Source organism: Bufo gargarizans, chromosome 10 (genome assembly GCF_014858855.1).
Source record: "Bufo gargarizans isolate SCDJY-AF-19 chromosome 10, ASM1485885v1, whole genome shotgun sequence".
Taxonomy (NCBI): domain Eukaryota; kingdom Metazoa; phylum Chordata; class Amphibia; order Anura; family Bufonidae; genus Bufo; species Bufo gargarizans.
In genome coordinates this window covers 30,785,759-30,799,674 of record NC_058089.1, presented here as the reverse complement: position 1 = coordinate 30,799,674, position 13,916 = coordinate 30,785,759, and the positions used below count along the sequence as shown (strand labels likewise).

Sequence of the window (13,916 nt, the reverse complement as noted above, 5' to 3'; positions counted from 1 at the left end):
TTTAGAAATAGGAATGCTCTCCCATTCTTGTCTAATACAGGCCTCTAACTGTATAATCGTCTTGGGCCTTCTTTGTTGCACCTTCCTCTTTATGATGCGCCAAATGTTCTCTATAGGTGAAAGATCTGGACTGCAGACTGGCCATTTCAGTACCCGGATCCTTCTCCTACGCAGCCATGATGTTGTGATTGATGCAGAATGTGGTCTGGCATTATCTTGTTGAAAAATGCAGGGTCTTTCCTGAAAGAGATGACGTCTGGATGGGAGCATATGTTGTTCTAGAACCTGAATATATTTTTCTGCATTGATGGTGCCTTTCCAGACATGCAAGCTGCCCATGCCACACGCACTCATGCAACCCCATACCATCAGAGATGCAGGCTTCTGAACTGAGCGTTGATAACAACTTGGGTTGTCCTTGTCCTCTTTGGTCCGGATGACATGGCGTCCCAGATTTCCAAAAAGAACTTGGAATCGTGACTCGTCTGACCACAGAACTTCCATTTTGCCACACTCCATTTTAAATGATCCCTGGCCCAGTGAAAACGCCTGAGCTTGTGGATCTTGCTTAGAAATGGCTTCTTCTTTGCACTGTAGAGTTTCAGCTGGCAACGGCGGATGGCACGGTGGATTGTGTTCACTGACAATGGTTTCTGGAAGTATTCCTGAGCCCATTCTGTGATTTCCTTTACAGTAGCATTCCTGTTTGTGGTGCAGTGTCGTTTAAGGGTCCGGAGATCACGGGCATCCAGTATGGTTTTACGGCCTTGACCCTTATGCACAGAGATTGTTCCAGATTCTCTGAATCTTCGGATGATGTTATGCACAGTTGATGATGATAGATGCAAAGTCTTTGCAATTTTTCGCTGGGTAACACCTTTCTGATATTGCTCCACTATCTTTCTGCGCAACATTGTGGGAATTGGTGATCCTCTACCCATCTTGGCTTCTGAGAGACACTGCCACTCTGAGAAGCTCTTTTTATACCCAATCATGTTGCCAATTGACCTAATTAGTGTTAATTGGTCTTCCAGCTCTTCGTTATGCTCAAATTTACTTTTTCCAGCCTCTTATTGCTACTTGTCCCAACTTTTTGGGGATTTGTTGACACCGTGAAAATTTGAATCAATGTATTTTTCCTTTAAAATGATACATTTACTCGGATTAAACTTTTGATCTGTCATCTACGTTCTATTACAAATAAAATATTGACATTTGCCATCTCCACATGATTGCATTCAGTTTTTATTCACAATTTGTTTAGTGTCCCAACTTTTTGGGAATTCGGTTTGTAGTTTCTATCTAGTTTCTAATCCCAATGTTTGACATTATGAACAAATGGAGAATATGCAGACATGTAATGTCCCTATGGCATTGTATATGGCACTCTGTGCGCCGGAAATGGTGTTTCTATACAGCGTCATTTTACATAAATGTACTGCCATCCATGTAATAGCTGTATTCAGATCATGTTTTTAGAATACTAAAAGGATAAGCATACACTTTCATTCAAAGGAAAAGTACTTGATTTATAGATATTTTTCATGTATACAACACTATTGTCTTTTTACTTTTATTCCAAAGTTTGATCATATTCTTTATTACTTTTAGCCTGCAAGCCACCTATGTATTATTATGACTGCAGTTCTCCTAATCCGGATACAGTGGGCTCACAGTGTCAGAAAAGCTGCAAAACCCAAGACATGGAATGCGTAAGAAAAAACTCAATGCCATTAAAAGGGTCTTCCTACCATAGAAAAATATTCCTTGTTAAATGGATAGTGCAGGATAAGTGCCTGATCAGTGGGGAGTCCAACTGCTAAACCCCCCACTGATCACAGGAGTAAGAGTTCCGTGTCCTTGCACGAATGGAGTTGCAGTCGAGCATGGATGCTGCCACTCCATTTACTCTTTATAGAACTGCGAGTACAGGATGTGGTTATTTCCGGCAATTCCATAGAGAGCGAATGGAGCCTACACTAAATTAATACAGGAAGATGGGTCTCTCATTCTTATGAACAGTGGGGGATCCCATGGTCAGACCCCCACCAATTCCTTTAAGTAAGATGGGAAAACAAATATGCAAGTGGGGCAGTTAAGGACTTGGTGCTGTTCCCTGTAAACTCTGTGATCCAAAATAATATTGCTGTATAGCACAAAATCATTAGATATAATTAGCTTGAGTAGTTAAGGGGTAAATATTTGCAACCCTGGTGATCTAGGGCAGTAAAAGGATCAATGTTTATATCTCTGGTGGTCTACAGCAGAGAAAGTGTTACTTTCAGGATCCCATGTTTTCTAAAAAAAAAAAAAAAAAAGTTAATGAAACCATTCCTGGTTGTCTAGGGCAGTGAAGGGCTTAAATACCAGTTTTTTTGATGGTCTGGCAGCGAAAAAATTTGACTGTAAAAATATCTGGTAGTCTAGGGTAGAGAAGGGGTTATTGCCACTTTTCCTCATAGTCTAGGGCACAGAAGGGGTTCATTTTAAAATCTATTGGGATAGAGATAGGGAAGATAAAATTATATCTTTAAAAAATCCCTAGTGATCTAGAGCAATGTAGGGGTTAAGCCTCTCATACCTGGGGTCCAGTAGATTACTCACACCTCTATCATTTTATTGGCTGTACTAGGAGGCTTGTTAAGCTTTTATCTCTTTCAACACACTGATTAAAGAGCTCAGAGGAAAGAAGAGATAGGGAGAACTGTGCAGCTGGAATTGAACAGCCACATATTTCTCTCTATGAACAGGATGGGTGTTTTATAAATGCTCTGCCTGATCTTTCAGCATAGACAGGAAACAGACTTTGCCAGAATCCCCAGGGGGAGTTTTCAATCAACTCAACTATATCTCAAAACCATAACTTAAATTTTCAAAGTATGGGATAATTTTTTGTATTTTTACTTGCACAATTCTGGAGTATAAGCAATGTTAATTTGTTGTAACGTTATAATTTTTTATACACCAACAGAGCTTTATGAGGTTTATATGAGTTGTGGTTTTCATTGCTACCTTTTTGGGATGCTTACGATTTTTATTTCATTTTTTGGGATGGGAAATGAACAACAAAAAACAGTTACCTGTATCCTCGCATAGTTCTTATTTTTTCACAGAATCATAGTGAGGGATAAATAAGTGACTATATCCTAAATTCACAATTTCAGTTTGGATGCACTCCTTTGAGCTGAATACAAGAATGCATTACAAGGGAGAGGAGACGTTTTCCTTTGGGTCCATTCACACGACCATTGGATGTTGCAAATTGTGGATCTGCAAAACATGGATACTGACCGTGTACATTCCGCATTTTGCGCAACAGAATGGTTGGCCCCTAATAGAACAGTCCTGTCTTTGTAATGTGGACGGACAATAATAGTTATATTTTTTTGAGGAGCAGCCATGTGGACATACAGACACGGAATGCACACAGAGTAATTTCCATTTTTGCAGCCCCACTGAAGTGAATGGTTCTGCATATGGGCTGCAAAAAAGTGGAACCTGCACAGGAAAAAAATATGTTCATGTGTATGAGTCCTTACTTTGGAACCATCCAGTTTTTTAATAAGGACATTAGTGTTAAGAGAAGCATCCAAAATGGAATTCGCTCCTAGTTTTAGGAAAAATTTGATTCTAAACAAAGATAAATTTCCTCACACCTAGAGTACAGAAAAAAAAGAAAATCACTCACCTCATCCCCTTGCTCGTGCAGAGGCAGTCACACCTCTCTTGATTGAAAAAGACCTGCCAAAGGACCAGCGGTGAGCGTGATGATGTCACCGGGCACCCCCAGCATGATCACGTGGTGAGAATGACCAAGAGAGGAGCGGACTGACTCTGCGCGAGCAAGTGGATGAGGTGAGTGATTTAAAAAAAAAAAAAAAAGGCCATTTTGCACTAGCGTATTACTGTTTTTACCGGCCATTAGATGGGTCCACTTCTGTCTAAGCAGCCATTAAAAATGGTCCCATTGATTGATAGGCTGAATGGGGTTTTTACATAGCGATTCGTGACAAATTAATTCGGAACAAATCAAATTTCTTGCCAAACTTCGGCTAAGCAGCCGAGTCGAATGTTTCAAAACTTCGCTCAAATCTAAAGGACATGTATGCTGGTTGAGATATTGAACGCTGACTATCTATGTGTAGTGCAGTCTTGTCAACTGTGCCATGTGTCACTTGTGTAGGGGGTGGGGGACTAGGTACCCACCTTACACTGGGCCCCACCAGGGGATTCACCTGTTCCTCTGTGGGCCAGTCAGAGGCTGCTTGCATTGTACTTTGCTATGAATATTGTGCAGAATCTGTATCACAAATCCACAACTTGAGAATTTTTCCTTACCATACAGAGGCTATAGTGAAGATTACAACAATCAGCACAAAATTTCAGTTGATTACTACAGTAAATTGTTTTATCCAACATTGTACATCCTGACTTAGCATGCTAGACATAAATTAAAAATGTAAAAATGAAAACTACCCTAACACCACTGATATTTCCTATTTTTGTTTTATTATGTTTTATAATGTCCTTTTGCAGTACAGCAACGAATGTGTGATAGGATGTGTCTGCCCTAAAGGTCTAGTATCTGATGACAATGGTGGCTGCATCCCCCCAAGCGAGTGTCCATGTGTATATAGAGGGAAGTTTCATGACACAGGATCGACAATAAACATATCCTGCAATACATGGTAGTACATATCTTACTTTATAGTGTTCTATGTGTAGAAAATTACCTGTGCAATCACTGCACACCCTAAAAAATTTATTAAAGGGGTTGTCCCATAGACTTACAGCAGCGAGCAAGAAGAGAGATGGCACGTGCGCACTGCGCGTGCCGTCTCCTCAAACAGCTGATCGGCGGGGGGTGCCGGATGTCGGAACCCCACCGATCTGATATTGATGACCTATTCTGAGGATAGATCATCAATAATAAAAGCCCGGACAACCTCTTTAACCACTGATTGGATGACCTAATAGTTTACATGTTTGTAAGAAGTCTTTTTATATAACATTATGGTTCTGTTTCTATTATTTCTTTTACATTATTATGTAAACTTTTTATCAAATTCTTCTTCAATCTTTTTTCTGTTAGCCACAAAAGCTATTGTTTTGCCTCTAATGACTGTTTTTGCTGTTTCCCAATACAATAAGCGTTGTATTACACTGGTAGAGAGTAGGCCAAATCATTGTGAGAAATGCTGGTTAGCGATAAGATGCTGGTGTAAAGGTGCCGCTGATTACCCATGAGCCATCAAACGCTCGTTCATCGAGAAATAGCATCTTTTTATGCAGGCACAAAAATCATTATTTACCGGCAGAAGATCCTGTCATCTAAGCACGTTCTGCTGCTGGTAAACATTCTGTATGGGGACTGGCATTTGTGATCACTCATCCCCATACTGTGGAGGAGATTGCTGCATTTAATTGCAGCATATCCTTCACTGACGAGCAGGCGATTGTCCGGCAGGAATACTTTCTTCCCAACAATCGGAAGCCTCATCTTACAGTGTAATACAGCCCTAAGGAGTTGTCCTTATGAACTGGGCTGTATTTACAGCTGGTGCTGCCCTATTCACCAAGTCTGAATACTCCTTATCAGGGCCTGGATGGGGGGAGTGGTAGATGGAGTAGCGACTGTCTGGTGAGGACACAGGGGCTGATTGGGTATCTGAAGAGAACTCATGTTGTAGGGGCCAACACAAATAGGTGGGGTCAACAAGAATAAATGGAAAATAGAGATAACATTTCAAAATTTCACATTTTTGGCAGATTTTCCATTTGAATCCATTTTTTCCAGTTACAAAGCAAGGGTTAACAGTCAAACAAAACTCAATATTTATGCCCTGATTCTGTAGTTTACAGAAACACCCCATATGTGGTCGTTAACTGCTGTACGGGCACACGGCAGGGCACAGAAGGAAAGGAACGCCATACGGTTTTTGGAAGGCAGATTTTGCTGGACTGGTTTTTTGACACCATGTCCCATTTGAAGCCTCCCTGATGCACCCGTAGAGTAGAAACTCAAAAAAAGTGACCCCATTTTGGAAACTACGGGATAAGGTGGCAGTTTTGTTGGTACTATTTTATAGTAAATATGATTTTTTGTTGCTCTATATTACACTTTTTGTGGGGCAAGATAACAAGAAATAGCTGTTTTGGCACCGTTTTTATTTTTTGTTATTTACAAGATTCATCTGACAGGTTAGATTATGTGGTATTTTTATAAAGCAGGTTGTCACGGACGCGACAATACCAAATACGATTACTTTTTTTGGTTGTTTGCTTCAGTTTTACATAACAAAGCATTTTTGAAAAAAAAAATATTGTTTTGTGTCTCCACATTCTGAAAGCCCTAGTTTTATTTATTTTTTGGGCGACTGTCTTGTGTAGGGGCTAGTTTTTTTCGGGATGAGATGACAGTTTGATTGGTACGATTTTGTGGTATGTATGACTTTTTGATCGCTTGCTATTACACTTTTTGTGATGTATGGTAACAAAAAATGGCTTTTTTTACACCGTTTTTATTTTATTGTTTTTACAGTGTTCACCTGAGAGGTTAGGTCATGTGATATTTTTATATAGCAGGTTCTACCGGACGCGGCAATACCTAATATGTAAACTTTTTTTATTTATGTAAGTTTACACAATGATTTCATTTTTGAAACAAAAAAAATCATGTTTTAGTGTCTCCATAGTCTGAGAGCCATAGTTTTTTTAAGTTTTTGGCTGATTATCTTAGGTAGGGATTTTTGCGGGATGAGATGATGGTTTGATTGGCACTATTTTGGGGTGCGTGTGACTTTTTGATCGCTTGCTATCACACGGACGTGGTGATACCTAATATGTCTACTTTTTAAAATTTACTTAAGTTTTACACAATACCAGCATTTAAAAAAAAAATTATAATTTTGGTGTCTCCATATTCTGAATTATTGTTATTTTAATTTTTTGGGCGATGAGGTGACTGTTAGATTGGTACTATTTCGGGGGGCATACGCCTTTTTGATCACTTGGTGTTGCAGTTTTTGTGATGTAAGGTGACAAAAATGGCTTTTTTTACACCTTTTTAATTTTTTTATGGTATTTATCGGACAGGGTGGATCATGTGATATATTTATAGAGGTGGTCATTACGGATGCGGCGATACCTAATATGTGTTTTTTTCTGTTTTTTATTATAAAATAAGGGGAAAGGGGCATTTTTCTTTCTTTTTTTACTTTATGAATTTTATTACTTTATTGATTTTATTAAAAACACTTTTTTTTTATTTTTTTTCTTTACTGTATTTCTGATGTTCATTTTTGGGGGTCTGATCCCCTCTGCAATGCATTACAATACATTTGTATTGTAATGCTTTGCCTGTTCGTGTACTACAGTGAGTAGTACACAAACAGGTTGCCTAGGAGACCCAGCCTGAGACTGGATCTCCTCGGTCACAGGACCCCCTCGGCATTGACCCAGGGTGCCTGCTGATTGATTTCAGCAGGCACCCAGTTCCGATCACCGCCCGCTGTGGGACATCAGGGCGTACCTGTACGCCCTATATCTCCAAGAGGTTAAGCAGTATATTGTGCTGCACTTTGACATTTGGTTTTGCTGCAGAACTAAATATCACTGTGTAGGGCAAAATGCTGCCCCAGCAGAACCACATTCTACAATGTAGCACAATATACCTCCCTAGATACTTCCCCTCTGTGGTGGCCAGCACCAGTTGCTGACAACTAGCATCCTCCTCTAGTTGTCCTGAGGACAGTACAGTTGAATTCAGGAGGAGGACTTGCAATGACACAGTACAGTGCCACCTTTTAGCACGTATGGCAAATACGGCCCTGCTTATGAGTACTATTTATGAATAAATTCTCACATGAAGACTTTGTACACACACTATTTAAATGGAAAGGACCAGTTTTTAAAGATAAAAGAGGAATATGAGCTGTATAGATTTGGGACAAGGTTGGTAAATACATGTCTAATTTGGTACTAGGTGCTAGAAAAACTAACCATGTACTGGCAATAAAAGAGAAACACGTTGATCTTCAGCACAATGTTAAAAGGATAGCACAGATACTAGTAGATCACTACTTAGAGCTATACCAAAGAGTTTTATATAGGAATAATCACATATATACAAAATAATATCTTGAAGGTATATAAATACAGTATATGTTTAATACAGACGGTTGCTTACAAACAGGGAAGCTGCCATACATAAAAGTAATACCTAAAAAAGATTTTACCAATATCCTTGATAAATGTTGATATTAAAATCTATACTTAAATAATGGCTAAGATGCTGACCAAATTTATACCAGAATTGTTTTGGGGTTACCAGGGCCAATTGGTTGGGTTTAGGAGTGGTGTTAAGAACATCAGGAAGGGTCATGGTGGTGATCATGGTCAGAGCCATGCCGCATTTCTATAAGGGAGCTGGCATCAAAGCCTTCAATTGGGTGCAAGGCCTTGGCTCAAAATAGTCCTTGCAGAAAATGGCAGATTTGGCAGATTTTTTTTAAATATAATTTCTGCCTATGTGACCAACCTAAAGCTCATATTCATATGCCATGATGTACGTCTGGTGTTTGGGAGAATACTTTATTTAAGATGACTATACTTCCAAAGATCTTATATACATTACAGATTTTATCTGGAAAGGATGAGCACATAGTCCATAAACATAAAGGTTGCATCTCCTTCCCAAACCTAAAGAAATACAATTGAGCATTCTTAATGAGGTATAGTGTCAAGTGGATAAGGGGAGGGGGTATATATATATATATATTTTTATTTATTTATTAAGGGTGCAGAGAGTTTTTTTTATCCATTTTCATTGAAAAGTCTTATTTTTGGCAGATCTCTAGATCTTCCTTTGGAACTCAGAAATACAATGCTTTGACAAAATACTCTAAAAGTCTGGAGAGGAGTAAGATCTCTGTTCAAACTTTCCCCTTATCTATCAAGACAGTAGGAGAACATCAAGCTTTGTCTAGCTTAATCCCAATCAGAATAATAGAATGATGGCAGAGCCAGGGTTTGCAGTATATACATGATGTAATGGACAAAAGTACTGAATGCCCTCATATTACACTTCTCTGAATCAGACATGCAAGTCAGTTCTCCTTCCAAAAGGATAGGAAAACTGAGTATCTCAAGAGAAAATTGCCATTGTTAGGTGATTGGTCTTTGGTGGGATCTTGGAAGTACTCTTTCTCATTAGGGAGACCATCTAGTATGCATGAGAAGCATTGTAGGCTAGCAAATGCTGATCTGTATTTCTGGGAACAATATATGCAAATAAGCATATATTATTTCTGCAGTCATCAAATAGACATTGTTTTTTTTTATTTTTGCAAGAAAAGCTAATTTGAAAATCTTTTCCAGAAACCCAAAGGTATGCAAATTATCTTTCCTTTAGAAAAAAAAAGTACTGATTGAACAGTTCAGGGGTACTATCATAGGAAAAATCTCTCTCTCTTTCTGCTCGAAATGACTCACAAGAAATTCGGATTCTGAATAGGTAGAATTGTTTTGGTCATCTCAAAAATAACTTCTTACACCATCATCAATGGAAGAGTATAGTGTGTTGGTTCTATGTCAGGGATATCCAAGCCTGTGGATGCCTTTGGATTTCTATGAGATTTTTTTCCAAACAAAGGAGAAAACTCACCATTTTGCAGATGTATTGCAAAATACATGATGCTAAAATAGCCTCGAGGAGTTTAAACAGGACAAGTTTTAGTAAATGGGAAAAAGAGTACTATGAATAACAGTGCTACTCTCAACTCAATTTTTGCATCCACAGTCAAGTGCTAACTGTGTGGTAATACCTGACATGATTTGGAACAGTCTAAGATTTAGCTTTTTCCACAGGAAAACCAGTGGCTCTCCAGCTTACATTTTAATAACTGTTAATATTTTCTCTTTCATTGACAGCACTTGTAAGAACAGGACATGGGATTGCACAATGGAGCATTGCCCCAAGACCTGCACATTATATGGAAATGGACATCTCATCACCTTTGATCAGGCCCGGAATGATATCAGTGGTGGTTGTGATTACATCTTAGCCCAGGTAAAAGGGAATAAGTCACCAGTTGTTTGCAGCCCTATGATCAAAATGAACTAGATCCCCTTGGCAAAACTGTTGGTCACTCTCTGTAAATGACCCAGCTGTTTTGCTCAAATCTTATATTGAACATCACCAGCATGAGCCAATGAGAAGTGATATTCATGAGGATCTGACTCTCCTGGCTGCCTTTTCCTATGACAATCAGCGGCAGGGGGCTGAGAGAGCCGGAAACTCATGAATATCAAGATTAATACATTTCTACTATACACTACGTGCAGAATTATTAGGCAAATGAGTATTTTGACCACATCATCCTCTTTATGCATGTTGTCTTACTCCAAGCTGTATAGGCTCGAAAGCCTACTACCAATTAAGCATATTAGGTGATGTGCATCTCTGTAATGAGAAGGGGTGTGGTCTAATGACATCAACACCCTATATCAGGTGTGCATAATTATTAGGCAACTTCCTTTCCTTTGGCAAAATGGGTCAAAAGAAGGACTTGACAGGCTCAGAAAAGTCAAAAATAGTGAGATATCTTGCAGAGGGATGCAGCACTCTTAAAATTGCAAAGCTTCTGAAGCGTGATCATCGAACAATCAAGCGTTTCATTCAAAATAGTCAACAGGGTCGCAAGAAGCGTGTGGAAAAACCAAGGCGCAAAATAACTGCCCATGAACTGAGAAAAGTCAAGTGTGCAGCTGCCAAGATGCCACTTGCCACCAGTTTGGCCATATTTCAGAGCTGCAACATCACTGGAGTGCCCAAAAGCACAAGGTGTGCAATACTCAGAGACATGGCCAAGGTAAGAAAGGCTGAAAGACGACCACCACTGAACAAGACACACAAGCTGAAACGTCAAGACTGGGCCAAGAAATATCTCAAGACTGATTTTTCTAAGGTTTTATGGACTGATGAAATGAGAGTGAGTCTTGATGGGCCAGATGGCTGGATTAGTAAAGGGCAGAGAGCTCCAGTCCGACTCAGACGTCAGCAAGGTGGAGGTGGAGTACTGGTTTGGGCTGGTATCATCAAAAATGAGCTTGTGGGGCCTTTTTGGGTTGAGGATGGAGTCAAGCTCAACTCCCAGTCCTACTGCCAGTTTCTGGAAGACACCTTCTTCAAGAAGTGGTACAGGAAGAAGTCTGCAAGGTAAGAAAAACATGATTTTCATGCAGGACAATGCTCCATCACACGCGTCCAAGTACTCCACAACGTGGCTGGCAAGAAAGGGTATAAAAGAAGAAAATCTAATGACATGGCCTCCTTGTTCACCTGATCTGAACCCCATTCAGAACCTGTGGTCCATCATCAAATGTGAGATTTACAAGGAGGGAAAACAGTACACCTCTCTGAACAGTGTCTGGGAGGCTGTGGTTGCTGCTGCACGCAATGTTGATGGTGAACAGATCAAAACACTGACAGAATCCATGGATGGCAGGCTTTTGAGTGTCCTTGCAAAGAAAGGTGGCTATATTGGTCACTGATTTGTTTTTGTTTTGTTTTTGAATGTCAGAAATGTATATTTGTGAATGTTGAGATGTTATATTGGTTTCACTGGTAAAAATAAATAATTGAAATGGGTATATATTTGTTTTTTGTTAAGTTGCCTAATAATTATGTACAGTAATAGTCACCTGCACACACAGATATCCCCCTAAAATACCTAAAACTAAAAACAAACTAAAAACTACTTCCAAAAATATTCAGCTTTGATATTAATGAGTTTTTTGGGTTCATTGAGAACATGGTTGTTGTTCAATAATAAAATTAATCCTCAAAAATACAACTTGCCTAATAATTCTGCACTCCCTGTATATAAGACACCCTCAACACTGGAGTGTTCAATATAAGATGGCTGGGTAAATTAGAGAAAGTGACATTTTGCTTTGTTAAAAAACTAGTGAGAGATTCCCTTTGAGAAAATATGGACACACTTTAAGAATAAAGGGGTATAATATAGGGTAAGTACGTCTAGTACAAACAAAAAAGTACGAATCTCCAAATGGAGATTAATATAGACACAATTCTATTGTAAGCTTGTATGGATAATGATCCCCAAAGGTGTCTGGTATACAGCCGTAGAGGTTAGACATTCTTAAGAGAAGATGCTGGTGCTCCAAAGCAAGATGGTAGAGGACTTCTCGGAGCAAGGAACCAGAAGAGGGCACAAAAATGAAGTGGATCTTCATTTTTATCTCAGCAATGTTTAACAATGCGTTTCTGAGGACAAAGACCCTGCAACTGATATCCTGATGAAGGGGGTTTTGTCCTTCGAAACCCATTGTTAAACATTGCTAAAATAAAAAAGAAGATCCAATTTATTTTCTAGCCCTCTTCTGGTTCCTTGCACCGAGAGGTCCTCTACTACTGCATTTAGGAAAATGTGGACATTCTTATTTTCTGCCATTATTCATTGATAGCATATTCCTAGATTATACAGTAGAAGGCGTGCCAACAAAGCACCAATATAGAAATTAATGACATCTATTGCCTTTCTGCCACATGGCTTACTATTGTCCCGTAGGATGTCTGAATCTTAATCTATGACTTCCTTTTGCATCCATTCCATGCATCAAAATTCCAACTCTGTTTTTCCTCAATACCATAATATATTAGTAGATAGGATATTTTCCCATTTTCTAAGCACTGTCCAATTCCTGTCTTTCAGTAATCTAAAAATCCAGAAAATGTTGTAATCTGACACTTTTTAACCAGGACAGGATTTCATGATACTGTGAAAAGTCACTAGAGAAGCAGGCAGACTTTTAGAGGGAATCAATTAGGAAAGGAGTTTGCCTGGATACTACCCTGATTTGTGAAAATGGGGATCCCACATTCAGGACAGCCACCAATCAGCAGAACATAGAGAGAGCATGCTTGCTGGAGGACTAGGCACATTGAAGTCCATACACATGTATTTGTGTCAAGTACTGCAGCACAGCCTATTTGTTTTGCTGACTTGTGTAGTTCCTGGAGGTGGACAGGCTTTAGAAAAGTCACGGCATTCTTGAACTTCAATCCAAAAATAAGTGTTTAATCACACCAAAAAATACAGCAACGTTTCAACATACAAGTCTTTCTCAAGCTACCAGCTAGCTTGAGAAAGACTTGTATGTCAAAGCGTTGCTGTATTTTTCGGTGTGATTAAACACTAATTTTTGGATTGAAGTTCGAGAGTGCCGCGACTTTTCTAAAGCCTGTCTACGTTGTTGGGGGGTCCCTAAGGCCGGGATCTGACACCACGAGCACCGACGCCAGTAGTGAACTGCTTTCAAGTAAGTGGTGCTGTCCTACTCCATTTTTTCTTGGTCCTGGAGGTGGGACACCTGTAAGGGATCAGACCTTAGAGAACAGATCCTTTTGGCTCTAAAGCAAAATGTACTTTTCTCGTGTGGGACAACAAGCTCAATTCTTACGACAGTCTTTTGACAGTCAACAGGCTTAGGCTACTTTCACACTAGCGTTTTTGACTTGCCGTTTGTGAGATCCATAATGGGCTCTCACAAGCGGTCCAAAACTGATCAGTTTTGCCCTAATGCATTCTGAATGGAAAAGAATCCGCTCAGAATGCATCAGTCTCCATTCCGCTGTGGAGGCGGACACCAAAACGCTGTCTGCAGCATTTTGCTGTCCGCTTGCCGAAACGGAATCCGTCCTGGGACACAATGTAAGTCAATGGGGACGGATCAGTTTTCTCTGACACAATCTGGCACAATAGAAAATGGATCTGTCTCCCATTGACTTTCAATGCAGTTCATGACTGATCCGTCTTGGCTATGTTACAGATAATATAAACGGATCCGTTCATGACGGATGCATGTGGTTGTATTATTGTAACGGATCCGTT

At 39.6% G+C, this 13,916-nt stretch overlaps 1 protein-coding gene across 1 annotated transcript in view; it reads left to right on the top strand.

The window, feature by feature from the left end:
• The window catches only part of LOC122920030 (mucin-5AC-like), a 116,853-nt gene that overhangs the window by 52,564 nt on the left and 50,373 nt on the right, over positions 1 to 13,916 (top strand). The window contains exons 15-17 of the mRNA XM_044269240.1: positions 1,612 to 1,712; positions 4,537 to 4,688; positions 9,931 to 10,069. Coding sequence (XP_044125175.1) covers positions 1,612 to 1,712; positions 4,537 to 4,688; positions 9,931 to 10,069 — 392 coding nt within the window. The remainder of the gene's footprint in view (positions 1 to 1,611; positions 1,713 to 4,536; positions 4,689 to 9,930; positions 10,070 to 13,916) is intronic.